This window comes from Drosophila guanche, unplaced genomic scaffold, assembly GCF_900245975.1.
Source record: "Drosophila guanche unplaced genomic scaffold, DGUA_6, whole genome shotgun sequence".
Taxonomy (NCBI): Eukaryota; Metazoa; Arthropoda; class Insecta; order Diptera; family Drosophilidae; genus Drosophila; species Drosophila guanche.
Window position 1 is genome coordinate 6185819 of NW_022995746.1, and position 24030 is coordinate 6209848.

The window sequence follows — 24030 nt, forward strand, 5'->3', positions numbered from 1 at the left end:
AAAATCCCCACAGCTACACACTTTTCCTTGGGGCCATTGAATCCGAATGAATGTTTTCAATTTCAATTATTCCCATAGCAGTGGGCAAGGGAAAGTCCACTTTTCTTTCCACTTTGCCACCTCGAAGGAGAGTTCATTAAACCCACCGAAAAATACAATACCCGCCAGAGCAAAGGGATAATGAACTCGGCAAAATTAAACACGACTAAGGGGAGAGCAGGCGAACAGAGAAGTATTTTCATTTGCTCATCAATTTTTGGCCATAATAACCGAAACATTCGCCCCCTAATCTTAATGGCGGCCAATCCTTTGGGGAGGTCAAGGAATGCCACAAAGGAGCGAGTCCTTCGAGAGGTACTTTGTTGGCTGAAGATACTTGCGTGACCAGAACACACTTTTCCCCTGCCCACTTTCTGGCACAGACATCCATCTAGTCATCCATCGAGCCATCGCTCTTGTGTTGCAGGTTACTCTAGCTGACTTTTTTTGGGCCCTCAATCCACTCACTGTCTGGATAAACATACATTAGAGCTCCGCAATTTAATGCTGAACATTTAACGCATTGTTTCCGTCGCTTCCAAGATAATAGAAAGTACTGGGAAGTGAGCTAAAGAAAGGGTAGATTCGGGGCTGGAATGTTTAGAGACACTTGAAGACTGATCGTTTGTCGCTGTTTTATTTGAACCATGATCTATGGGAGATATAAGTTAAAGAGCAACGACATGCAGCTTACCCTTCGTTACAATCTTCTCCTTGCTAGACTTGGCAGAAAAAGGTTTCATATGCTTGCAATTTCTACAGAGACACCAATCTATGAGAGCTTTAGCATGTATTTAAGAATATTCTGCATTAAATTTAGCAAAGAAAAGAGCAACTGGCAAGAGCTTAAACTCTCATTATCTTCATTTAATTTCATCGGCTAATCACACTTCCACTTTGACCTACTGTTCCAATTCCCAAGCATCATCCATGTGCTCCATAATAGTTGCTAATATCTCCATAATTGAGGAACATATTCAGAAGTTATGCATTCATAAATTAAACATAAATGCTCTTTCTTGTGGCTCCATTCAAAAGCCATTATACCCACTCTACTCCAGGGTACTCGCAAGACGCGGAAAAGACATATTTTGTGGCTCGCAGATTGCGTCTTTGCTTATTTGCATGAATATTTCACAAAATACGAGTAAAATATTTCACTTTTGGCTCGAAATATTCCGTGGCTGGGTGGGGTTGCTGCCTTGTGGCACATCTGTTTGGCATTGCCACACACACACACACACACAGGGGACTGTGGGACTGTGTGACTGGGTACTGCGGAGGCATTTTCGCATACTTTTTCGTTGGTTTTTATGAATGAATGAATGCTTAAATATTTATGGCCGCCCCATGGCGGAGGAGGCTCATTTAATTCGACTTAAATAATAAGCAGATGACAGACGATAGGCAATGGGAGTGGGAGTGGGACTCGTACTGGTTGCTGCCTGCACTTGGGGACCGTCCGCCGCCCTGTACGATTTGCGAGCCATTCGAATGAGAAATTGGCCAGAATAAATTCATTAGCCAGGCAGTTCCCACAGTTCAATGAACCCCATGCATTGGGGGAATACTCACACATGACTGGGTGTCTGTCTGTTTGTGTGTACTTTTTGTTGTTTGTTTGTTTCTTTATTTTGGACCCGAACCGGGAGCTGTTTCAGTTTCAATTATCAATCTTAATTCATTTCTGGATTTCCTCTCAATTTCTCTTGCAGGACTCGGGCACTGGCCTGCCCGTCACGATGCGTGTGGATGCCAAGGGCTTCTTCCTCTATTGGGTGGATCAGAACAACGAGCTGGACATACTGGATATCGCCACCATACGGGATGTGCGCACGGGACAGTATGCCAAGAAGCCAAAGGTGCGTATACGTTATGTGATGGTTGGCTCGCTGGGAGGGAGGGAGTTGCTTGCCTCCTCGCAGTCACAGGCACATGCTGTGGGTGGGGGAGAGTAAAGAAATATATTTGTCTGGTTTTCACACGCACAATAGAAGGCAGCAGCAGCAGCTGGAGTGTGTGTAATGGTGGGTGTGAGGAGTGTATGCCCTGCCACGAAGCATGTTATAACTTTTTCATGATGTGTAGAGTTGGGTAATCGACTATGTCGGGTCCATGAACATCCTGCCCACCCAGCCCCCTCCTCCACATGATGAGTTCTCCCCAGGGACATGCCACACAGCCCCTGCTCTGATAGCTAATCGCATATTCAATGCAAGCACGCACCATGTCACAGGCACACACACACACACACACACACACAAAGTGTGGCAGCCCTCCAACCGGTTGTAGGTGTGGACTTGCTTTTTGCTGGACATTTTTCGGCTGTATAACAACTCCTCGATTTTAGAAATTCTCGCTCGAGAGAGAGAGTTTCCAGCACTAAAAAATAGTTGGCTCTGCTGCAACCACCACATTGAATCACATTTCTTTTCCACCTTCCGTGTGGAAAAGTGTGGATTTCAAGCACTCAATTCGGAATTTCCAAGCTCCTTGCTACTTCTTGGGAATATTTTGTGCACTTTAGAAGGTCTCTGTCTCTCTCTTGCTCTTTGTATGGCAGATTTAAGTGTTCAACAAATGCTGAAGAGTACAAGTTTGAGAGCTAATTTGTAGCATTATAAATCAAGATTTTAAATTTAAAAATTTAAGCATTATTTTCCTCCTTTATGGTAGTTTTTGAACACATTTATTCTGTCTTATTATCTTTGTCAGCTGATGGCCAAAATGTAGCTCAATGTAGCCTTTTTACCAGCACACATTTGTGACACTTTAATGCAATTATTAACTCAATTTTCCCTGCGGTCTGACAGGCGCTAATTGGAAGCTGTGCAGAATTTAATATTTGTTGGAATGGGCGTGGGCAATGGCCAAATAGCAGGCAAATGTGTCTCGACAGCAAGATAGCTGCCAAATTTCAATTTAATTTCTGTATTTCAAACAAATTGTAATCCCAGGCAAGTGCCAAGTCATACCTTTTCAAAGGCAAATTCAATACTAAGGCTCAAATATATCTTAGGCAAGCTCTATCTGAGCTGCACCAAAAATATTCCTAAAATTAAGTTAAACATGTTTAAGGAGCATACAACCTTCGTCTTCATTTATCTCGTTTCTCTCGCGTATTCCCTCGTTAATTCTTTTTATATTTCTGTGGTCTGATGTCTTGCTTGTTTATAGACAAAATTTATCAAAACATATATTATATTGTTGGCTTTTGGCGTTGCATACAGCAAGCAGCAGCATCTGCATGTTGATCCCCAATCTGTGTGTTGAATTTTAGAGGGCGTTGATGACGATGGCTGGCGATGGCGCGTATATCTTTTGTGGATTACGAGCTAATAAAATGTTTGGGCCAGCAATTGAAAGCCAATTACGGGTTGAAAGACGAACAGATTTCCTTAGAGCCAATACCCCAAGAAGCAGAAGGGTAGTGTGGGTAAGGAATAGTGCAGGTAATCCTCCTCCTGCTGCTGCTGCTGCTCCTTGCTGAATCTTTCGCTTAGTTTTTGTGCAGCCAAGTCACGTGCGTTCCTTTCCTTGGCATCGGGATTTCCATTTTCCATGTGTGTGTGTGTGTCCTGTGAGTGTGTCCTGTGTGTGATCTTCTGCAACACCCACTCCGCACGATTTTTTCCCGTTTTACACAATTTTCTTTTTCATGGCGTGGCTCTGCCTCTCTCCGTGTGTGTGTTTGCGTGTGTGTGTGTAACCAATACATTTATCATGGCAATGACAAGGCAACATGCTTTCATTTCCACTGGGTTTTCCCTGGGTAAAGCGTTTTATGTAAGCAGCGGGAGACGGCGACGGGAGACGCAGCTGCTCCTTGGACCAGAAAAAAGTCATTGGAAATCGTGTCTAAGGTCGCAATTCCATTATTGAATTAGGTTCTCTCTCCCATAAATGTGGGGCAATTATTCAAGCAGCAAAAGGAAGTGTTGCAGTGTGAGAGGGAGGTAGAGAGAGAGAGAGAGAGAGAGAGCTGAATCCTTGAGGCACCTGCGTTTTCCTTGCTTGCAATTTCCTTGGCTTGGCTTTGGCTTCGGCTTCCTTCGCGCATTGTCCGTTGTATAAATCATGGGCGGCTGTCGCACAATTCCCGAGCAGAGCCTAGAGCCACGCCCATTGCCCCAACTGATAATAGTTTGCAGTTTTGTAGTTTTGTAGCTGCTGCAGTAAGCGACGGAGACGGGGAGACGACAGACCCAAGGCCACAGTCAAATGAGTTTTGTTTTTCGTGTTTGTGTTTGCTTCGAGCAAACGGAGGAAGCAGCAGAAAAGCCAAAGGAGAGACCAGCAAAGAGAGGAGAGGAGAGAGACTGTTGCATTAATTAAATGCACAGAACAGAGACTCGAAGCAACGCGTGGGCGTTGGCCACGCCCAAACGCACACAGAGGCATACACGACCACACGGACACACACGCTTGAAAAAACACGCAGACACCAGTGGATGCAAATATGTGATTAACTCGAAAAAGTTGCAATAAAACAAGGAGAACAAAAATGCAGGAAAAGGGAAAGCAGAAAGACTAAGAGTGTGAGCAAAATTGTGCATTAATTAAAAAATGCATCAAAAGTCCAGTGAATCGAAATAAACTGAACTGAACTGGACTGTGGAGAGCTTTATTAAAAAGCGCTTGGCGAAAAATGATTGAGGGAAATGGCAATGGGAATGGAAAACGCTCACTTAGGAAGTGAATAATTATTAAGGGGGTGAAAATGAAACGAAATTTACACCAGAGAAGGAGGAATATTTCAGGGAAATGAAAGCACAGATATAGCGACTAAGAGCTGAGTTTTCAAAGCAAATATTCTATAAAAAACTTAATGATTATTCCAAGATCATTACAAAAGAAGAACAGATTCAATCACAGAATGATAAAAATCAGCAACAGGAGTAAGAGTATAAAAAGAGATACAATCCAAATGCATAAAGTCCACGGTAGCAGAGGAACAGATTGAATGCAGATCTTTGGATGGGCAGATGGGCAGCGGGAATCTCGAAACCATTCCTCAACTCTTTTCTGGCATTTCAAACGCTTCACACAGATGCTGCTTCAGCCGATTGAGTCTCCTGTGAATGGATGTGCAGGAGACGCGATTTTTGCGATTGCAACGCTTCAGCTGCTGCTGCAACTGTTGCACCGCATCGATCTTGGCCAGATGATCCTGCAGCAGCGGGTTGCCGCAGAACTTATTGCAGCAGACAATCGGATCGCACTTGTGCTGCGTGGCAAGGTACTCGGCGGTGCGGCATTTGACATACTGACGGTGGCGCATCAGCTGGAGGTATTCCCGCTGCTGGCGCTGCTTGTCGCGCCGTCGCATCTCGCGGATGAGCGGCGTGTCCGACTCCTTGTCACAGTAGTTGCACAGCTCGCAGGGGCAGTCCTTGACGGTGTCTTTGCCATCACCATCACCATCGCCGCCTTCGCCGCCACGTTTCTTGTTCTTCCGCCCACCTTTCTTGCCCTTTTTGCCATCTCTGTCCTTGCCGTCCCTGTCCTTGCCATCGCCATCTTTGCCGTCGCCATATTTGCCATCACCATCCTTGCCATCGGTGCCGGTGCCGGTGCCATCTCCGTGCCCCGTGCGGCTGCCGTGCGAATCGAGCGAGGAGCGGCTTCCATCCTTGCGCCTGCCACCCTCACCGTCGCCATCGTCATCGAGGTCGCCTCTGTTCCGCCTGCCGCCTGTGCCATCATCGTCCCCCTCCATTTTTCTGCCCCCATCCCGTCCGTCGCCCTTGCCTTTGTCTTTGTCCTTGCCGTCAAAATCGTCGCCAAAACCTTTGCCACCCTTGCCGCCTTTGCCGTCACCGTCCATGCCCTCCCCGCCCTTGCCACCTTTGCCATCCTTTCCCGCACCCTTGCCGCCCTTGCCCGTGCCATCGTCGTCTCCATCGCCACCCTTGCCGCCATGCCCGTACTTCCCATCTTTGCGGCTCTTCCGCGTGCTTGTGCTTCTGCGGCTACCCCTGTCGCCACCCTCGCCACCCTCGCCATCCTTGCCAGCGCCATCTTTGCCGCCGCCGCCGCCGCCATCGCCGTCAGACTTACCCCCGGCACCGCCATCAGCTCCCTCGGGGACCATTTCGCCACAGCCCTGAGTCGGAGGATCGCCCGGCGCCTTGCAGCACTTCTCGTAGTCCTGGCAGATGGTGTTCTGATCTCGACTCTGCTCGAAGCAGCCCAGCATTCGCGCGTACAGCTCATCGTAGTCCTTGGGCTCCTCCTCCGTCGATGTCTGCGCCGCCGCCTGCTCCCGCCTGAAGGCCTCGTCGATGGCTCGCGGATCCTCCTTGTACTTTCTCCACTCGTAGTCGGTGCACTGGTTCTTGGGTTGATCGCAGGACAAGTGACACATGGGATGCCGCAGGCTGTGCTTCCGCTTGCCGTGCTTCCTGGGCGTACGCTCCATGCCCAAGGCGCTGGTCAGGGGTATGGGAGGACCTCGCTTGTCCTCGAAGGGAGGACTAGTGGGATCCGGTGGCGGACAGTGCAGCCATGTGAAGGCGTAGTTGGGCGACAACTTCCGCTTGATGGTGGGCATCCGTGCCAGCTGTGAGCGCAGACACTGACGATTCAGCACGTAGGCGCCAGTCGGCTTGGGTTTGGGTTTCCACTGCGGCTTTAGCTGCTTCGGGAGCTTCGCCTTTACGCCGCTGGCTGCCTGGAGGCTCTTGGTCAGCGCTTGATTAAAAAGCACCGCTTCGGGATCTTGAATGCCACCGCTGAGGCCGTACCAGCCGAGTGTTTCCTTGTTGGGAATGTTTGTCCACGCTTCCAGCACATTGTCCTTACGCATGTCGAAGAGCCGCTCACAGCCTGTGGCCTCCAGGGAGTCGGACATCCACCTTAAGGTCTGCTGCTTGTTGCACCGCGAGATGGGCGGACGTATGTTTGGGTACGTCTCCACCTGCTGGTATCTCGTGGTCTTGCAGTTCTGCTGTCGCATCCAGTCGTAGATTGTAATCTCCTCCAGCGGCATGCAACCCGCAAACACCGGTGGCTGCCCCACCGACTTGGCTGCATCATTCCTATCCTTTGTCATTTCTGCAGAGTGTAATGTGGGAATGTCCTACCTAAAACCGATTCGGGTCCAAAACAAACAAACTTATTTTTTAGATTTTACAAACGCAAACATTAAAAACCAAAAATTAAAATTACACTCTGAAAATTTAGATGTTGTAGGCTCAACACATGATTTCGAACTGAGTTTGTGGAGGCTTTTCCCTGTCAACGAAAGACAGGGCGAGAGTGTAAAGTCAAGGTGCACTTTGTGTCGGGGGAAAATGTTTCCTAAAAAATAGTTGGCAGAGAAAGTTTCAAGAGTCATCGTTTCCTCTTTGTTAGCCCTTCGATGTCTTCTGTTCTTGGTGCAATGTTTGCCACGAGTGTTACTGATACTTTCCCAGGCATCAGCTGGGTGTCGTTTAGGCCACTCCATGGTACAGTAATTGCGCCCAAAAAAAAACCATTTTGCAACATAAAATAATAATAATAATGAAACCCGGCAGATTCGTTCTTATTTTAGCTTACTCTTGGACATTAGACATTAGAAATACACTTCTTGGACATTATAGAGAGACAAACTTAGAGACAATCACACATTCGCTTGCAGAGGCGACTCTTAAGGTCCTCCAGGTCGAACAGCAGCTGATTGCCGACGATTCGATGCTTCTTGCCAAGCAGCTGCTGCAGGTCCTGCATTGCCTTGAGGCATTCGCAGTACTCCCCGAGCTTGGGGTTGCGGCAGAAGGCGTTGTCGCTGACAATCGGATCGCACTTGTGCTGTGGGGCAGGATATTCGGGCGTGCGGCATTCCATGTACTGGCGGTGGCACATTTGCTTATAGTATTCCCGCTGCTGTCGCAGCTTTTCCTGACGCTGCAACTTGCGCATCAGCGGTGAGTCGGGTAGCTTGTGGCGCCGCAGAAACTCACACATGTCGCAGGGACACGGCGGACACTTGTCCTGCTCCGTCTTGCCCTTCTCCGGTGGCTGTTCGGGTTCCCCACCATCGCCATCAGCTCCAGGCGGTGCTTGATCCTCGATGCCAGGCGGTGGCATGTCTGGCTGCTCTGACGGTTGCTGTGGCATTGGCACGATGGGTGGTTTTCCTTCAGGTGGATATTCCAGACCATCCCCAGATTCCTGCGACACGCTGCACAGCGGATCGTTGGGCGGACACTGAGGTTGGCCTGTGAAACAGTTGGGATCGTTGGGATCGCATTCCGGCTCAGAGTCTCCCACTGGCGGCGGCTCCTTCTCCATGGGTCGCTTGGGTTTCTCCATCGGTTCCATTGGTCGCTTGGGCTTATCCTTTCCGTCTGGCTTCTTGGGCGCATCCGGGTCCCCCGGTTGCTTTGTCTTATCCGCTGGCTTGTCCTTCCCTTTCTCTTTCTCTTTCTCCTTTGCCTTATCCTTTTTCTCCTCCGCTGGCTTTTTCGTTGGCTCTCCCGGTTCGTGCTTGGATTCCCCATCTTCGCCGTCCGCTGGCTCTGGCTCTTCCTCCATGGGCCGCTTGGGCGGCGGTCTTGGCTTCTCTGGTGGTTCCAGATCCTTTTCTTTCTCTGGCTTCTCCTTCTTGCCCTTGTTCTTTTCGCCGCCACTTGGATAGTTGGGGTCACCCTTTGGCCTGTTTCTGTCGCTATTCGGATCGTTAGGGTCACCCTTTGGCTTATTTTTGCCACCAGTTGGATCGTTGGGGTCACCCTTTGGCTTATTTTTGCCACCAGCTGGATCGTTGGGGTCACCTTTTGGCTTATTTTTGCCACCTTTGGGATCGTTGGGGTCACCGTTTGGCTTGTCTTTTTTGCCGCCGGGCTTGCCACCATCGCCGCTGCCATCTCCGGGCTTTCCACCATCTTCTGGTTTATCGCCATCGCCTGACGGCTTCTCACCGTATCCTTGCTTATGTCCGTTCTTGGGTTTGTCTCCTGGCTTATACCCTTCACCTGTGGGCTGTCCGGGTGTCTCCCCGCCAACGCCCTTGTCACCACCTTCATCCGTTGTGGCACCGCCTGGTGCTCCAGGGCCATCCTCCTCGCATCTTTTGGGTATGCAGCATTCGACGAAGTCCTTGCACATGGGATCCTCCATCGGCAGGGTCTCAAAGCAAGTGACCAGGCGGCTGAACAGCTCGTCGTAGTTCCGTGGCTCGGGCTCCCTTGGCTGCCGCTCCTGTGCCGCCTGCTCCCGTTTGAAGGCCTCATCGATGGGTCTGGGATCCAGCTTGTACTTTTTCCACTCGTAATCCGTGCACTGGTTCTGCGGCTGATTGCACCTCCAGCCACAGTATGGATAGTGGCGTCGCTTCTGCTTCTCCTTCTCCCCGTCGGGTTGTGGCTGCTGCTCCTGCATGACACCAAAAGGATCGATGGGATCCTGCGGCTTCTTGCAGTAAACCGTCGCATAGGTGTGGCTGGGCGACAGTTTCCTCTTGACTGTTGGCATCTTCTGGATCACCGCTTTGATGGCCTCGCGATTGAGGACAAATGGCAGGCCGCAGCCCATTGGCAGGCAGGATCCAGGCGTAGTCGCCTGCTTCTTCGTGCCAACGCTCGGCAGTGTCCTGGGTCCCTCCGCTCGTGAGTGCTTTGTGCGCCGCTTGGGCCCATTGGCCATTTCGAGGCTCTTCTGGATTTGCTTATTGAAATTCTCCACCTCTGACTGCGGCTCCTGCGACTCCACGCCGTAGTAGCCCAAAGTGTTCTTGTGTGGACTCTGGTGCCACATTTTGAGGATATCATCGTTGGTCATGTCGTTAGGCCGCCCGCAGCCATCCGCCTCGATGGAGTCCGCCAGCCAGGCGATGGTCTGTGCCCGACTGCACCTCGACACTGGCGGACGGATGCTCGGATATGTCTCAGCCGCACGGTACTTGGCAGTCTTGCAATTCTGTCGCCGCATCACCTCGTACGGCCTGGGCGGAGTCCACTCGTCCAGCGCCTCGAATCCCTTGCCTCCCCTGCTCCGCCGCTCCTGCGCTAAGCGCTTCCACCGCTCACCAGCTGCACTCATCTCGCTTCAAATCAAATAACGAAACTTTCATTTACTTTTAAATTTTGTATGCTCGAGTTTAGCTCAGCCTAAAATTTTATCGCTAAGCTTTTTTCGACAATTTTGTAAAAGTGAACTGGGAAGTTTTTTCGAAGTGGAGTGGTTAGGTTCTCGGCTACAGTCAAACGAAGGCATTGAGAGAGTAAATTACTCGTAGCGAATAATCTCGAGTGATTACTGCTTGTGGGAGGGTGGATTCTGTCGCTTAAACAGTTAGAAACAGGCAGCAGACGTTCTATTTGTTCTTCTAGCTTACAAGCTAAAGCCGCGCGATAGCCGCGTGGATCGTGAGAGCGCCTGTGGGAGAGCGCTTTCGGAGAGAGCTGACGGAGAGCGCCAACAGAGCTGCAGGCGGGAGCGCTAACAGAGATCTGTAGATAGAAGCGCTCACAGAGATCTGTAGATAGAAGCGCTAACAGAGATCTGTGGATAGAAGCGCTAACAGAGGTCTTTAGATGGAAGCGCTAACAGAGATCTGTAGATAGAAGCGCCAACAGAGATCTGTAAATAGATGAGCTAACAGAGCTCTGTAGACGGACTCGCTAACACAACTGCAGACGGTAGAGCTTCAGGCTGTTAGCGTAGAGCGGCAACACGCTGTTAATCTAAGCTGTAAACAACGCTACTGCCTGGAACAATTCCTGTCGTCATTCGCACTAAATTCGTTTCGTTTCCTTAACATTATATCAGACTGTAATAGTTTCTCCATTAATCTCACTTTTTATTTGCTTAGTTTCTCCATTAATCACTCAGTTTCTTCCATAGTTCCTTCACTAAGTCTCCATTTGAATATTAATGAGCAAAAAGAGGACCAGAGCTGTACCCCCCTTTTTATTAGCACCTTCAAAATCAATAACTCTCCTGGCCAATGTTGGGTTTTCGGGAGGCTGTCTAAAATTAACACAGACATGGCCTTCCCCCGTCCCTCACTACTACATTTACTACCTCCCAGCGTTACCCCTATACCCCACCACTGTTTGGGTTACATAATGAGCGTTCTTAAAATTCAAATTTCGAGCAGAGCCAAAAGGATTATCGGGGAGCAGCCAGGAGCAGGGCAGAGAGGAGAGCCAGTAGCGCTCGAGCTGCGCGTGAATGTCGAGGGCGAAGCGTGAGAAGCAATTAAGATAATCACCGTAGAGTCATTTCCGCTTTACGCTTTCCCCAGCACTGGTACGGGAACGGGCACGGGCACGGGTAACTCGTGCCAGGAGCAGGCAGTTCCGTGCCCCTTCTGTCAGCCCGTCAGCCCGCCGCCAGTTACATTATTCACAGCGACAAATTTGCCGGAATTAGTTTTTAGTTAAAAGCAAATCATGACGCGCCCAGATAAACGTTGCCCCCTGCCACAGGGAACTCCTTTTTCGTGCAGGTGTGCCTGGCATCCTGGCATCGCATCCTGCTGGCTGCCTGTCTGCCTGGCAGCCTCGTTTATCAGGCACTAAACAGAATGGCGCTTTAATGGCCCCCCAAATGCCCGTTGAGTGAAGAGAAAGGAAAGCCTTTCAATTAGTCGACTCGATGGCTCCTGGCAGACACTCAGTCTTCATCCTGGCAGTTGGAGGCGAAAGCTGAGATGCCGAATGGGCTGTGGGAGCTGACCGGCAAAGCTCATTATTGGCTCGATTTGCATGGGGCACACCTGTGTGGCTCCGTCTAAGCCATTTAATTGCACGACTGAGTGCCGCTCGGTTGAGGCTTCGATATGGGCACTGTGGGTGCCAGTAGCTGCTCCACAAATACTCGATTTATGGGCATTTTTGTGCATGGAGCTACCAGAATTTATGTGCCACAAACGTGCCATTTTGCCCCTGCAGTTGGACAGCCTCTCCCCTTCGGGCCCTAGCAGTTTATCAAATGTCCTCGCACCGGAAACGTTTGCAGGAAGCACAGAGAGCACTGCGAGCAAACACACTGTAATGCCGAGTGTCAAGACATGCCGCTGCATGCCACAAAAGTTAATACCAAAAGTCCAACCCCAGCTCTACGATGTGTGTGTGGCTGACTGCTAATACCCCACCCACAAATAGACATTGGGCTTAACCCCGCTGTATTCCTGCTTTTGTGGCTCTACAATTTGCATTTAACCCAGTTTTTTGTGTTGTGCCTCGAAAATGGTGCCACAACTTGGGAGTGGGAGTGGGAGTGGGAGCGGAGCGCTCGTAAATCCATTTCCAGTTCTCTTTTAATTGAAATATGGCCAGGCAGAAGCTCTACCCGAACTGGCTGTTTGTTTGGCTTCGAAATGAACTTCGCTGCACTCGCAGGATTAGCGCACAAGGATATAGGATATGACTTCCATTTACGACTATGGCCAGCCATAAAACTTCATTTGGCAGAGGGTGTTGCTTTGCCCTTGCTCTGGGTTTTGGGCTCCTACTTCCTCCTCCGTTGTTCTTGCCTTTGACTCCTACTTCTGCCCTTTATTTTTGTGTAATTAATAACGCTGCTTCCTTTTTGCTTTTGTCTTTTTGCAGGAGGGCAAACTGCGTCAAATTGTGACCATGGGACCGCAGGACACCACGCTCGAGGAGAAGACGGTGACCGTGTGCCATGGCTCGGATTTTGTCAACATGACATTCGTCAACTTTTGCTGCAATCGGCGGGACATCGCCCAGGTAAGTGCCGGACAACATTCCACGTTGAACACTGTCTCCCCTGCCCCATTATTGGCCACTTGGCAGACGCCGCTGACAACTTGATGGCACCTGCGTGGAGTGGAGGCAAGGAAATTCATTGGCTGCCTGCGGGAATTGGGTTAATGCGTCGACACACCTGTGTGTCCCGTGCCCTTCCTCCCTCCCCTTCCTTGTGGCTATTTTGAGTGGACTCCTCTTGCCCCACTTTATTGATTCCATTCGGATGAGACCGCGGGTCTGTCCTGTGCTTGACCTTGCCACACACAAAATCAATGCTCCATCAGCTCGTATTTTTATCAGCGGTCAATGGTCAACGCTGGGGCGAGGCGTGTCTATTGTTGGGGTTATTATTTTTGGCACGCGTCGCGCTCGTTCTCAAAATAAACGAAAAAGGAAACCAAACACTGCAGATACGAGCTTGCCAAAATTTTCATCAACTTTTCAAAAGGAATGCCTGCAAAAATAATCAAACACAAAATAAATAAACATTTTCGGGAGGATAGTGGGGCTCGTGATGGTCATAAATATGGATATGGCTGGTGTCCATGGTCTCCATTCGCATAAATGGAACGAAATTTCCTGTGTGTGTGTGATAGACCAGGGACTGTGGCTGTGGCTGTGCCTGTGTTCTGTGTCCCTGAAGTCCACTCAATCGTGGCATATATCACGCAAAGGCACCCAAAAACGGCAATATATTCATGGAAATTCCTTTGACATGAGCTAAACACTATAGTTATCTAGATTAATCAATGTCCATGAGGGCAGATATATGTATTTATGAAAATATGATGACAACATCAAAGGTGCGGAGCAATGGTGGAGCTGTCTTTAAAGGGTTATTTGTTCACTTTAGCTTAGTTTATAAATCTTTAGTTTATCTTGTAGTATTAGGCATACGTCAGGTATGACAGCATTTAATGTTGAGCTTGCAATCGCAATCTAATGCTTGCCACGCGTTTATTGCACTTACAATGTCAGTTGGAGATATCTGCATGCACATATTACGCATACGCAGCGTATGACAACAGCTTTCGAGTGGTTTTTGCTCTCAGCGATTATGCCATGACATTTCTTCAGCATTAAACTCTGTTTCAATGTATTTCCTAATGACACAAACATTACGCATACGCAGTGGCTGACAGCACATTGGGGCTTGTAGTTTTTACTTAACAATTCCCTAATAAATGTCAAAGTCAGGGATAGTCCGACCTGTCTGCACCTGTACCTGCTGGAACCTTTGACTGACTTTCCATTTGGCATTCTCTCTTTTTCTCTCGTTCTCTTTTGTAGCTGTGGTGTGACGGACTCATCAAGCTGGCCTACAGCCTGGCGCAGCTGAACGGCTCGGCGATTATGTTCCTGCAGAAGGCCCACACTCGTCTGTGTCTGCAGGTGGACAAGAGTGGCCGCATACCAGTGAAAAAGTAATTGACTATTGTTCGAGCTCAGCCAGGAGGCACCCAGGAGAACCCCGCGAGAGCCAGGAGACCCAAGGCCCACTTTTGGGCTCACATTTTCCATGGGTTTTCCTGGGGCTGCCTGGCCCTTCCAGGGTCTGTGCCTTTTGTGCATTGTGCGTTGAAGCATTTGACAAATATTTGTCAAGTGTAGCCCAACGACTTGAAAATTGAAATTTACGCCAATTTCCCCTTTTTTCCTCCTCGCTTTCTCCTGCCCCACGTGGACCATCGCCTGGTTTTGGCTGGCTGGCTCCTGCCTTTGCTTCTGCTGTGTGGTCGTGACCACTTTAGCATCATTAAACTTTTTGCCCAGAACAAGGAGGATCGCAAGCGTGTCGAGAAGGCGCTGGACGTGACCGGTCTGCCCTCGGGCAAGGGCGACAGCATATCGGTGTCCAAATTTCAATTTGAAGACTTTTACAATCTCTACAAATATCTGACGCAGCGCTCCGAAGTTGAGGTGTTATTTGACAGCATGTAAGTGGTGGAGTCCTTGAGCGCCTTCCCCTCTATTAATTTGTTTCTGGTTTATCCTTGCAGCGTGGGCGTCTCGAAGCGCAAATGCATGTCCATACCCCAGCTGGTGGAATTTCTGAACAAAACGCAGCGAGATCCGCGCCTCAACGAGATACTCTATCCATATGCGAATCCTGCGCGCGCCAAGGAGCTCATCCAGCAGTACGAGCCAAATAAATTCAATGCCCAAAAGGGACAACTCAGCCTGGATGGCTTTTTGAGGTGAGTGGCAGGACGGTCGCTTACTTGTTGCACACTCAAGTGGCTGCGCGTGACAGCTTATCAGGCTGCTGCTCGAGTCACTTGAAGGTCCACTCAGGAGCCGCCTGCTCCTCCACATATGAATATGCAACTGACGTTGCTGTTGTTGATGCTTCAAGTGGGCTTTTAGCGCGCTGCTGCCGCTGCTGCTGCTGCTGCTGCTGCTGCTGCTGTTGCAAGGACACACTCGCCCGCTGTCATGTGCAGCTCATTGCCCTGTGCTAATTCCTTTCTCGTTTCTCTCAACAACAAAAAGGTACCTCATGGGCGATGACAATCCCATTATGGCGCCCAACAAGCTGGATCTCTGCGACGACATGGATCAGCCAATGTCGCATTATTTCATCAACTCCTCGCACAACACTTATCTCACGGGACACCAGCTGACGGGCAAGTCCTCGGTGGAGATATACAGGCAGTGCCTGCTCGCTGGCTGCAGGTGAGTTTTCGAAGGGTTCTCTGAAGCAGTTCTCTCGTTGCTGGTGGCCCTGACCGACCGGAGGGGAGAGATACAAAGGGAATGAAGCATGACCTTTGCATTCAAAAAAGCAAGAAAGTCTCTCTCAATCTCTGTCTTAATTTCTTTCTCTGACATGTGCCAGGTGCAGCTTGAACGGGTCCCAGTCCTACCCCTCTTAGTACTCCTTCTCCCACTCCCACTCCCACTCCCACTGCCACTCTTACTCCTCCTCCCTCCTGCTGCTGATGTTGCACACACATCACAAAGTGCATTCAACCACAAATTATTACTCCTCTTTGGCTGCTCCTCCGCTGCTCGCCGCTGCACTTGTCACTTTTTTATGGCGCTTGTGTCGCTGTTGAGGAAATTGTCATTTACTTTTATGCACACTTAAATAACACTTGCTCCTGCCTTTCTCTACTTTCCCCTCTCTCCGCACAGATGCGTGGAGCTTGACTTTTGGAATGGACGCACCGAGGAGCCCGTCATTGTGCATGGCTATACATTTGTGCCCGAAATCTTTGCCAAGGACGTGCTGGAGGCCATCGCAGAGAGTGCATTTAAGACATCCGAATACCCTGTGATATTGAGCTTTGAGAATCACTGCAATCCCAGGCAGCAGGTGAGCCAAAAAGCAAACAGCAAAGGGGCAGCGAAAATTAATTTAAGTTGGGAACAAGAAGTAGCAAACAAAAAAAGGTGAAAGGCCAAAAGTTAGCAGTCCTAAAACAACAACAGGAATGAGTTCGTGTCCTTGTGTCCCCCGTCACTCATCAGCCTAATCCATCATTCGGCAGTAAGAAAAGGCCCAGGCCCACACATGAGGGAGTTCTGGCGGCAACTGCTGGGGGGAAGGCAGGGACAAGCAGCGAATCTCAGAAGCCACTCTAAAGGTAATTGCTCGCTGCTTAAGCTTCATTTCTCGCTCCTCCTGGCTGCCTGCTCCTCTCGAGAGATAATAACAAAGGCAAACTTTTAACGGCGCTGCGGAGTGCCAAGAGCAAAGAGGAGAGTGGAGAGTGGAGAGTGCCAGCGGCCTGCTTGCGGATAAACTTTAACCATTAAAAGTAGTAATATAAACTAAATTTCCCACTGGGAGGCACAGGTGTACAGGCACGTACAAAACAGTGGCATGTGGCACGAATGAGTGTGGGGATTTATGGCTGGCTAACTGCCACAGTTGCCACATACTTAACAATCGCTTTTCCTTTGCCTCTTTTCTGGACAGGCAAAAATCGCGAACTATTGCCGCGAAATCTTTGGCGATATGCTGCTTGATAAGCCGCTCGATTCGCATCCGTTGGAGCCGAATACGGATCTGCCACCGCCGGCGGCGCTGCGGCGCAAGATCATCATTAAGAACAAGAAGAAGCATCACCATCATCATCATCATCATCACCACAAGAAGCCATCGCAGTCGGTGGGCACACCAGCAGCCAGCAACAAACTGATGACCGCCAATTCAGGTGAGTGTTCCCAGCGCTCTTCTCTCTGTGGAGTCGCCGCTGCCACTGCCACTGCCATTGCCACTGCCACATATGGTACAGCGAGAGAGACCAGAGAACTTCCTTCCTGCCTGGCAACCTGCTTACCTCCGGCAGAGTTCTCATGTTTCCATGCTCCATGAAAAATGCAAATGAGCTCCGCACACGCACCAGCTGCTGCTTGCTCAGGGGCTTCTTTTTTTTTCCTTTGCTCGACAAAGTTTAAAGTAAGAAGGGAGAGTGAGACTGGGAGGTATCTGTGGTAATGTGAGTGATGCTGCATATACATTTTGATGAAATGTTCCACAGAGATGGAGCTGGAATTGAAAGTAGGCAAACGTCTAATGAAGGGAAGCCCAGAAGAAGAATTAGATGAAAGTTCTAGGAATCTAAAATTGATGAAAGAGCTGGCGAACCAGCTTCAAGGAGAGTTTGCCAGGGATATAGTACGTCCTACAATCATTTGAATCCAAGTTCCAGTTCACAGTATTCCGATAAAAGTCTAGAGAGACAATGCGCTGCTCTAGGCAAAAGTTTTGCTATAAAAAGAATTTATAAAAGAAATTTCTGCTATTTTTGCAAGTAAATTATTAACGCCATGCCCTACAGGGTATCTGCTTAACCTTAACCTGGGGAACTCCTATTCCCCCTGCACATAATTTCTTGTAGCAGGCAGCCTGTAGAGCTTGATGGGCAAACTTCCACTTCAATTTCCTGGCTAAAAGTGTTGGCATTTTCTTGCTTACTTTTTTCCCTCTTCGCTTCGATCGAGTATCGAAGCTCCACTCAACCAGTAGAAACCCCTTTGGAAAGTGTAACGCAATTTTTTCCAATCCCTAGCCAGCGTGGAAGGAGCTGCAGGCCAGAGCAGAGCAGAAGTTCTACCAATGAATGCATTTCCAATCCAATTTCATGGCAGAATGTTGCCAGTTTTTTTTTTTTTGCTCACCCCAAACACCTCTTGAAAGTGTATTTCCACTCCTCCTCTGCCGGCAAGCCATTTTATTATAATTCTGTTTATGCATTTGCTGGCAGGCAGGCCACTTGCTTCCTGCCTCATGCTTCCTGTGTGAATGAGGTCCTGGCGGGAACATTTGCATGCACAGCTGCACCATTTACACAGGAGCCCGCCCAGGCTGAGGGACAGCCACGCAGACACACCCATGTCCGTGTCCCCCCGCTACTCCCATTGGCCCGGATGACATTTTAGCTCATGAATTGCAAAAAGCCAATTTATAAATGCAAACGACTTTTGCCCCCAAGGCTGCTGGCTGCAACGATCCCACAAGGGATCCCAGTTCAGCCATTTGCCGGCAGCGCTCTCTCCCGCTCCCTGTCCCTTCTCCCTTTTGCCATTCCATAATATAATTTATATTTATTTTCCCTTTTTTTTTACTATATTCCATTAAGGCGAAACTGTTTTTTGAAAGCATTTCGCGTTCATTTTCGCGCTCATAACTTAATTTTCAAGCGAAACTTATATCCCTTTTTGTAAACAGTTGATGCGGCGGCCAAGGCAGCGTCTGCAGCAGCAGCGGCGCAACAAGTGGCAGCAGCAGCCGCCGCCCATCAGGAGGAGGGAGGTGCAGCGACCGTGCGCGCCGCCAACGGTGACATTTCGACAGGAGCCGGAGGACATGCCCCGCCACTGCAAGTGAGTAAAGGGGAGGAGAATGTGGGATGTGGCATGTATTATTTGTGGGCGTTGGCGTGTCTGTTGTAATTGCATTTAATGACACGCAACACACGAGCTGTGGCGCCTTGTTGACTCGGTTGATTTGTAGTTGTTGCAGGAGGCTTGTCTCTGCCTCTGTTTGCATTCCAACAATCATCCAACTGATGACAGAATGCAACTAAAAGGGAAATGCCTGAGCGAAGATTAGATGCCCTGCAGGATGCACAGCTCTGGCAGTTGTGGGAAAAACCCTGCCACTTGCTGCAGTCAAAACTCTGTGGCAAACATCATACCCTCCTCTTGCAAAAGGGTACAAAAAGCACAAAGAGCCACAAAGCTTGCTAAATGAATGGAGTGAAATGTTGCCTGAGTGAATGCGCTGGCTCCTGCTGGCTGACCGACACCACAGTCAACGAACTGTTAACTATGGAACTGGTCACTGGTCAAGCTCCTTCCTTGACACATGATACGCAGAGCACACACACAACCCCAACTCCCTGGAACAACATTCCACTTTGCAGTAATCAAAATTGTAGCCCCAAGCGCCCGCAACCCTTTCGACCCAAACTAATTGTTGCTGCCCCGAAAAGTTGCTTTGGGGCGACATTTCCATTTATGCATTTTAATTTGATTGGCATTCAAATTTATGATATTTTAGCTGGGTTTAATGTGCGTTGCATGGCTGTAAAGTTTGCGCTAATGGAATCGAATGTGCCACATGCATTTCGGGCTCATTAGTCACCAGGGACACACAGAGAGAGAGAGAGAGAGAAGCGGTTTTGTGTGGCATCAGGGAGCAAGCATCCAGCTGGATTCCTCTCGAACATTATCCTGGCTCACTCCCTCTGTCTGTCTGTGTGCATTGTGTGGCTCTTATAAATCGATTCGCAAGTGACGTGATTCAATGGAAAGGGCAGGGCAGGGCAAACAATGACAGCAGCAGGAAACACAATGTGCGCCATTTTCTTGCCTTGCATTTGCATTATCTGGCGGTGCATGGAGGGATGCAGAGGGACGTGTGCCAGCGATAACAACACACACAGAACATAATAATGGGTTTCATATTCCCACTGCTGCTGTTCCTCCCCATTCAACATTCACCATTCACCATTTTCCATTCAACATTCAACATTCTACATGCTCTCTGTCCCTGTGTGACATGCAATTTAATAGTTCCGCGTGGTTCCATGCACGAGGAGCTGCTCCTCCTATAGCAAACAAAAAGATTAGCCAGCAACCATCTCTCATATCTCTTTACCCTGTCACTCTTTGGCAGCAAATACGACAAAGCTCGAAGGACAGCACTGGCTCCTCGGACTCGGATAGCTCCTCAGACGATGAATCCCTGCCCAATACCACACCGAATCCACCCAGCGGCAATGAACCGCCGCCGGAGAAGGCGCAAAAGGAAACCGAAGCGGGTGCAGAGATCTCAGCGTTGGTCAACTATGTGCAGCCCATACATTTCAGCTCATTCGAGAATGCAGAAAGTGAGTCCGCAGAGTGACACATCTAAGATCTCTGAGCTAATGGTCTGCCCTTTCTTTTGGTAGAGAAAAATCGCTGCTACGAGATGTCCTCGTTCGATGAGAAGCAAGCCACAACGCTGCTGAAGGAGCGACCCATTGAGTTTGTCAACTACAACAAGCATCAGCTGTCCAGGGTCTATCCCGCGGGCACACGCTTCGACAGCTCCAACTTTATGCCGCAGCTCTTCTGGAACGCAGGCTGTCAGCTGGTGGCGCTCAATTTCCAAACCCTAGACCTCGCCATGCAACTGAATTTGGGCATCTTTGAGTACAACGCCAGGTCTGGCTATCTGCTGAAGCCCGAGTTTATGCGACGCTCCGATCGCAGGCTGGATCCCTTTGCCGAGAGCACTGTGGATGGCATCATAGCGGGCACGGTGTCGATCCAAGTGCTCTCCGGGCAATTCCTCACGGACAAGCGTGTCAACACCTTTGTGGAGGTGGAAATGTACGGCCTGCCGGCGGACACAGTGCGCAAGAGATTCCGCACCAAGACAGTGCGCGACAATGGCATGAATCCCGTGTACGATGAGGAGCCGTTTGTCTTCAAGAAGGTGGTGCTGCCCGAGCTGGCGAGCATCAGGATCGCCGCCTATGAGGAGGGTGGCAAGCTGATTGGCCATCGTGTGCTGCCCGTGATTGGCCTGTGTCCGGGCTATCGACATGTGAATCTGCGCTCCGAGGTGGGCCAACCCATTGCCCTGGCCTCGCTCTTCCTGTGCGTGGTGGTCAAGGACTACGTGCCGCACGGCCTGTCCGACTTTGCCGAGGCGCTGGCCAATCCCATCAAGTACCAGAGCGAGCGGGAGAAGCGGGACATGCAGCTGTCGGTGCTGACGGACGAGACGGATGCTCTGGTCAGCGCCGATGAAGATTTGTCCAAGTCGTGTGAGTAGATTCTGGCTGCTGGACTCAGAATTGTAGCTGTGTTGGCTGTAGAAATACTCGTAGTAGTAGTAGCACCACCAGTAGCTCCGAACCACTTTGCACCACCTCAACGAGTTGAGATTTTAATTTGACTTTCTTTTCTTTCTACCTTTTTTTCTTTTTTTGTACAACAAAAACTTTGGGTTTAAAACTCTTTTCGGATATTTTGGATTTGGTTAAACAACAACAACAACAACAACAACAACACCATGCACCACCCCCTCAACCCCTCCCACACCCGCACACAATTTGGTTGCTGGAAAAACACACCCACCCAATCCACACTCCCTCCCCGTATCTCTCTCTCTCTCTCTCTCTCTCTCTCTGTGCCTTCCTGCTCGTTTCTCTCGCTGATCCTCCAGTCGTTTTCGTTCAAGTAGGTGGCCAGAAAAAGGAGCTGCGTCCCGTGGAGTCGCTTGCCACCTCGCCCAAGCATCGAGCGAGCATCTCCGCGGCGGCTGCCTGGAGCGTGGAGCCGCCCACCGACCGCACCGATGGCGGCGGTGGTCTGGGGCGTGGCGCGGGCGATGACAGCGAATCGATCATGGCGCCCAGCATCCAGCATCAGCACTCGCTGGACCAGTCCGTGAGCACATCCATCAGGCAGGTGGAGTCCTCGCAGTTCGATGTGGATCCCGTGGTGGCGGAGCCGCTCGAAAAGCTGCTCGACCACAAGTCCGTGAAGGAGAAGCGCCTGGAGATGGAGAAGAAGTTGGAGTCGCTGCGCAAGAAGCACGACAAGGAGAAGCTCAAGATTGCCGGGCAGAAGAGCAGCCCCCTGGAGGGCAAGAAGCCGAAGTTTGCCATCACCAATAAGCTGGTGAAGCGGCTGAGCAACAAGAGTCTGTAAGTGTGCGGCGGGATTTGATGTGGGAAGGTTGCCACTGCCAGACGACGCCGTTGAAATTAGTAATTGTCTCTCTCCAAACAGCGAACCGGGCGTGGAGGTGCCCGCCTGCCCCCTGGATCTAGGCGACAGCAGCGAGGAGAGCGCTGGAGGGGCTGATGCTGGCGAGGAGTCGGGCGCCGGTGGCAGCACCCTCGAGGGCACCCAAGAGTCGCGCCTGCGCAGCGCCTGCCGCGAGTACACGGCCCAGTATCGTGAGCTGCAGGAGAAGTATCACGAGGCCATCTACACCGCAGCCGAGAAGGTGCTGAAGACCTCCCAGACCGGGCAGATGAAGCAGCTGAAGGCATCGCTGGACAAGGTCACGGGCGAGGTGATGCATCAGCTGCAGGAGGCACGACGCAACGAGGTCAAGAATCTGGCCACTGTGCACAGGGATCGGGATGAGTTGGTTAGGTGGGTAGCCACTGAGAATTGGTCCTGAATTTACTCTACTAATCTCCTCTTTGCTGGCAGAATGAAACGCGAGGTGGCCAGCTCTGTGGTGGAGCGTGGCGTGGCTGAGCGAGTGCGTCTGAAGCAAACCTTCGACAGGCGCACGGATGACCTGCAGAAGCAACACGATTCAGTGCGCAATGCACTCGCCGATCATCGCGCCAAGGTGGGTGCACAGTTTTACACATTCTTAAGGTGACGTTAAGCAATCTTCTCTGATTCGCAGGCCCGTCAAATACTCGACAAGGATGCAGAATCTCGCAGCTGCGTCTCAAACAATGGCTTCCTGGTGCTCTTCCATGGACCGCATCATCATGGCTGCTCGGGCTCCGGCTCCTCAGCCATTTCGGGCAATAATCTCACACTGAATCTGGATGCCGGTGCAGCAGGTGGACTCTCCTCCGTGTCGCCGGCCAGGTCACACCACAGCATCTCCGCGGCAACGGAAATGAAGACGTAAACGTGATACGAAAGTCTTCAAGATGGTTCTTTAGTTCTTCTACAGTCGGTCTTCAGTATTCGCGACAGGAAAACAAAAAAGTCTTCGTAGTTCTTAAGCTAAAAACGTAAAACAAAAAGCTACTTTTCGACGGGAACTCAACCTCGACTCTACCTTAGATCTTAGGGCCACTAAATCCTAAAGCCTAAAGCCCTGGAATCGCTTTTTTCATACTGAACAAATTAGAATGTAAAACGCATGTGCGATGGATGTATTTGTAGTGTAACTGTTAATTGTGTATCTATATAACTGTACTGTAACTATCGATCTATACCTAATGCATGGATGGATATCTATGGATATCTATGGATATCTATGGAACGTGAAGACCCGAGCCGTACGGTTTCTTCCTACTCGAACTTTGCCGCACAACTCGCTGAGTGTCTAAGTGTTAAGCAGGGAAAACAAACTAAACTAAAACAGAATCTTAAGTATAATTTATTTTGTGGGTCAAAGCAGACTAAGGCGATGCAGCAGGGGGAGAGCTAGGGTTCGGCGGGGGTTGTCTGCATCGCGTCAAAGTGCTCCATTTTCTAAATGCTAAAATGTGGTTGTGTGTATTACTCCTTTACATCAGTTATAATTAAGTTTAATTCAGTTTAAGCTCTCGTTTCGGCTGGAATGAATCTCGTGCGCACAGCAGCAGCAGCAGAAAGCAGCAACAATTTTAGTCAATTATATTATATATTTTTACATTGGTTGGTTGCTATTTATTAACGTTTGTTTCTCCACCTCAGTCACTAAGCTTACGTTCGAGGAAAAACTACAATAAAATTCGCTAAAGAATTGTTTCGCACCAAAACTTTAAATATTTAAGTTTGTTCTTATTTATGTTCATTTTTCTACGCATACACATTATACACACACAGACGACGCACAACCTACAACACCAAAAAAAAACATAAAATATATTAATACCAAAAGGAACAACAAAGCCTCAAGACAATCAAACAATAAAATATGCAAACATTTACGAGTATATTTAACCTTTGTTGTAGACCAGAACAGACTAGACACTAGACACCCCTCTTCTAGGTAAACACGGAACACCAATCAAAAAGAAAGGAATAGTAAAAATATTGGAATCAAAAAAAAAAAAACGAAAAACTTACCCAAGCTGCCTTGTAACGAAAT

The 24030-nt window shown here is 49.6% G+C and overlaps 3 protein-coding genes across 9 annotated transcripts in view; 1 reads left to right on the forward strand and 2 right to left on the reverse strand.

Moving 5' to 3' along the window:
• LOC117582508 (1-phosphatidylinositol 4,5-bisphosphate phosphodiesterase classes I and II) overlaps positions 1-23304 on the forward strand; it is a 49958-nt gene extending 26654 nt beyond the window's left edge. For 2 of the 5 annotated variants that reach the window (XM_034270299.1, XM_034270298.1), the window contains exons 3-17: positions 1755-1901; positions 12582-12722; positions 14034-14167; positions 14495-14680; positions 14744-14941; positions 15237-15419; positions 15882-16062; positions 16669-16906; positions 18424-18578; positions 19876-20089; positions 20153-21016; positions 21418-21901; positions 21966-22358; positions 22419-22563; positions 22624-23304. In XM_034270299.1, the coding sequence (XP_034126190.1) occupies positions 1755-1901; positions 12582-12722; positions 14034-14167; positions 14495-14680; positions 14744-14941; positions 15237-15419; positions 15882-16062; positions 16669-16906; positions 18424-18578; positions 19876-20089; positions 20153-21016; positions 21418-21901; positions 21966-22358; positions 22419-22563; positions 22624-22857 (3897 nt within the window). In that variant the 3' untranslated portion in view covers positions 22858-23304. The remainder of the gene's footprint in view (positions 1-1754; positions 1902-12581; positions 12723-14033; positions 14168-14494; positions 14681-14743; positions 14942-15236; positions 15420-15881; positions 16063-16668; positions 16907-18423; positions 18579-19875; positions 20090-20152; positions 21017-21417; positions 21902-21965; positions 22359-22418; positions 22564-22623) is intronic. The other 3 variants (XM_034270301.1, XM_034270302.1, XM_034270303.1) reach the window with 3 other exon arrangements.
• On the reverse strand, positions 1705-7242 carry LOC117582511. 3 transcript variants are annotated; one of them, XM_034270308.1, is made up of 2 exons: positions 6100-7233; positions 1705-1977 (listed from the first exon to the last, which is right to left on the reverse strand). In XM_034270308.1, the coding sequence occupies exons 1-2, from the start codon at positions 7091-7093 to the stop codon at positions 1913-1915; spliced, it is 1059 nt and encodes a 352-aa protein (XP_034126199.1). In that variant the 5' UTR covers positions 7094-7233; the 3' UTR covers positions 1705-1912. The 3 variants fall into 3 exon arrangements, with proteins under 3 accessions (XP_034126199.1, XP_034126197.1, XP_034126198.1); XM_034270306.1 differs by lacking the exon at positions 1705-1977 and adding an exon at positions 4918-5442 and having other exon boundaries at positions 5773-7242; XM_034270307.1 differs by lacking the exon at positions 1705-1977 and adding an exon at positions 4921-5606 and having other exon boundaries at positions 6066-7240.
• Positions 7567-10159, reverse strand: LOC117582509 (pollen-specific leucine-rich repeat extensin-like protein 1). The gene has a single exon (XM_034270304.1). It carries the CDS (start codon positions 10063-10065, stop codon positions 7636-7638), a length of 2430 nt encoding a protein of 809 aa, XP_034126195.1. The 5' UTR covers positions 10066-10159; the 3' UTR covers positions 7567-7635.
• Positions 23305-24030: the final 726 nt, after the last annotated feature.

What these genes read in the sequence shown, in the direction of transcription:
- LOC117582511 (XM_034270306.1), bottom strand. Translation starts at nt 7,093, where the DNA reads ATGACAAAGGATAGGAATGATGCAGCCAAGTCGGTGGGGCAGCCACCG. An exon ending in AGGCAAGGGCGACGGACGGG is followed by an intron (nt 5,443 to 5,772) that starts ATGGGGGCAGAA and finishes GTGATGGCAAAG; the next exon opens with ACACCGTCAAGGACTGCCCC.
- LOC117582509 (XM_034270304.1), bottom strand. Translation starts at nt 10,065, where the DNA reads ATGAGTGCAGCTGGTGAGCGGTGGAAGCGCTTAGCGCAGGAGCGGCGG.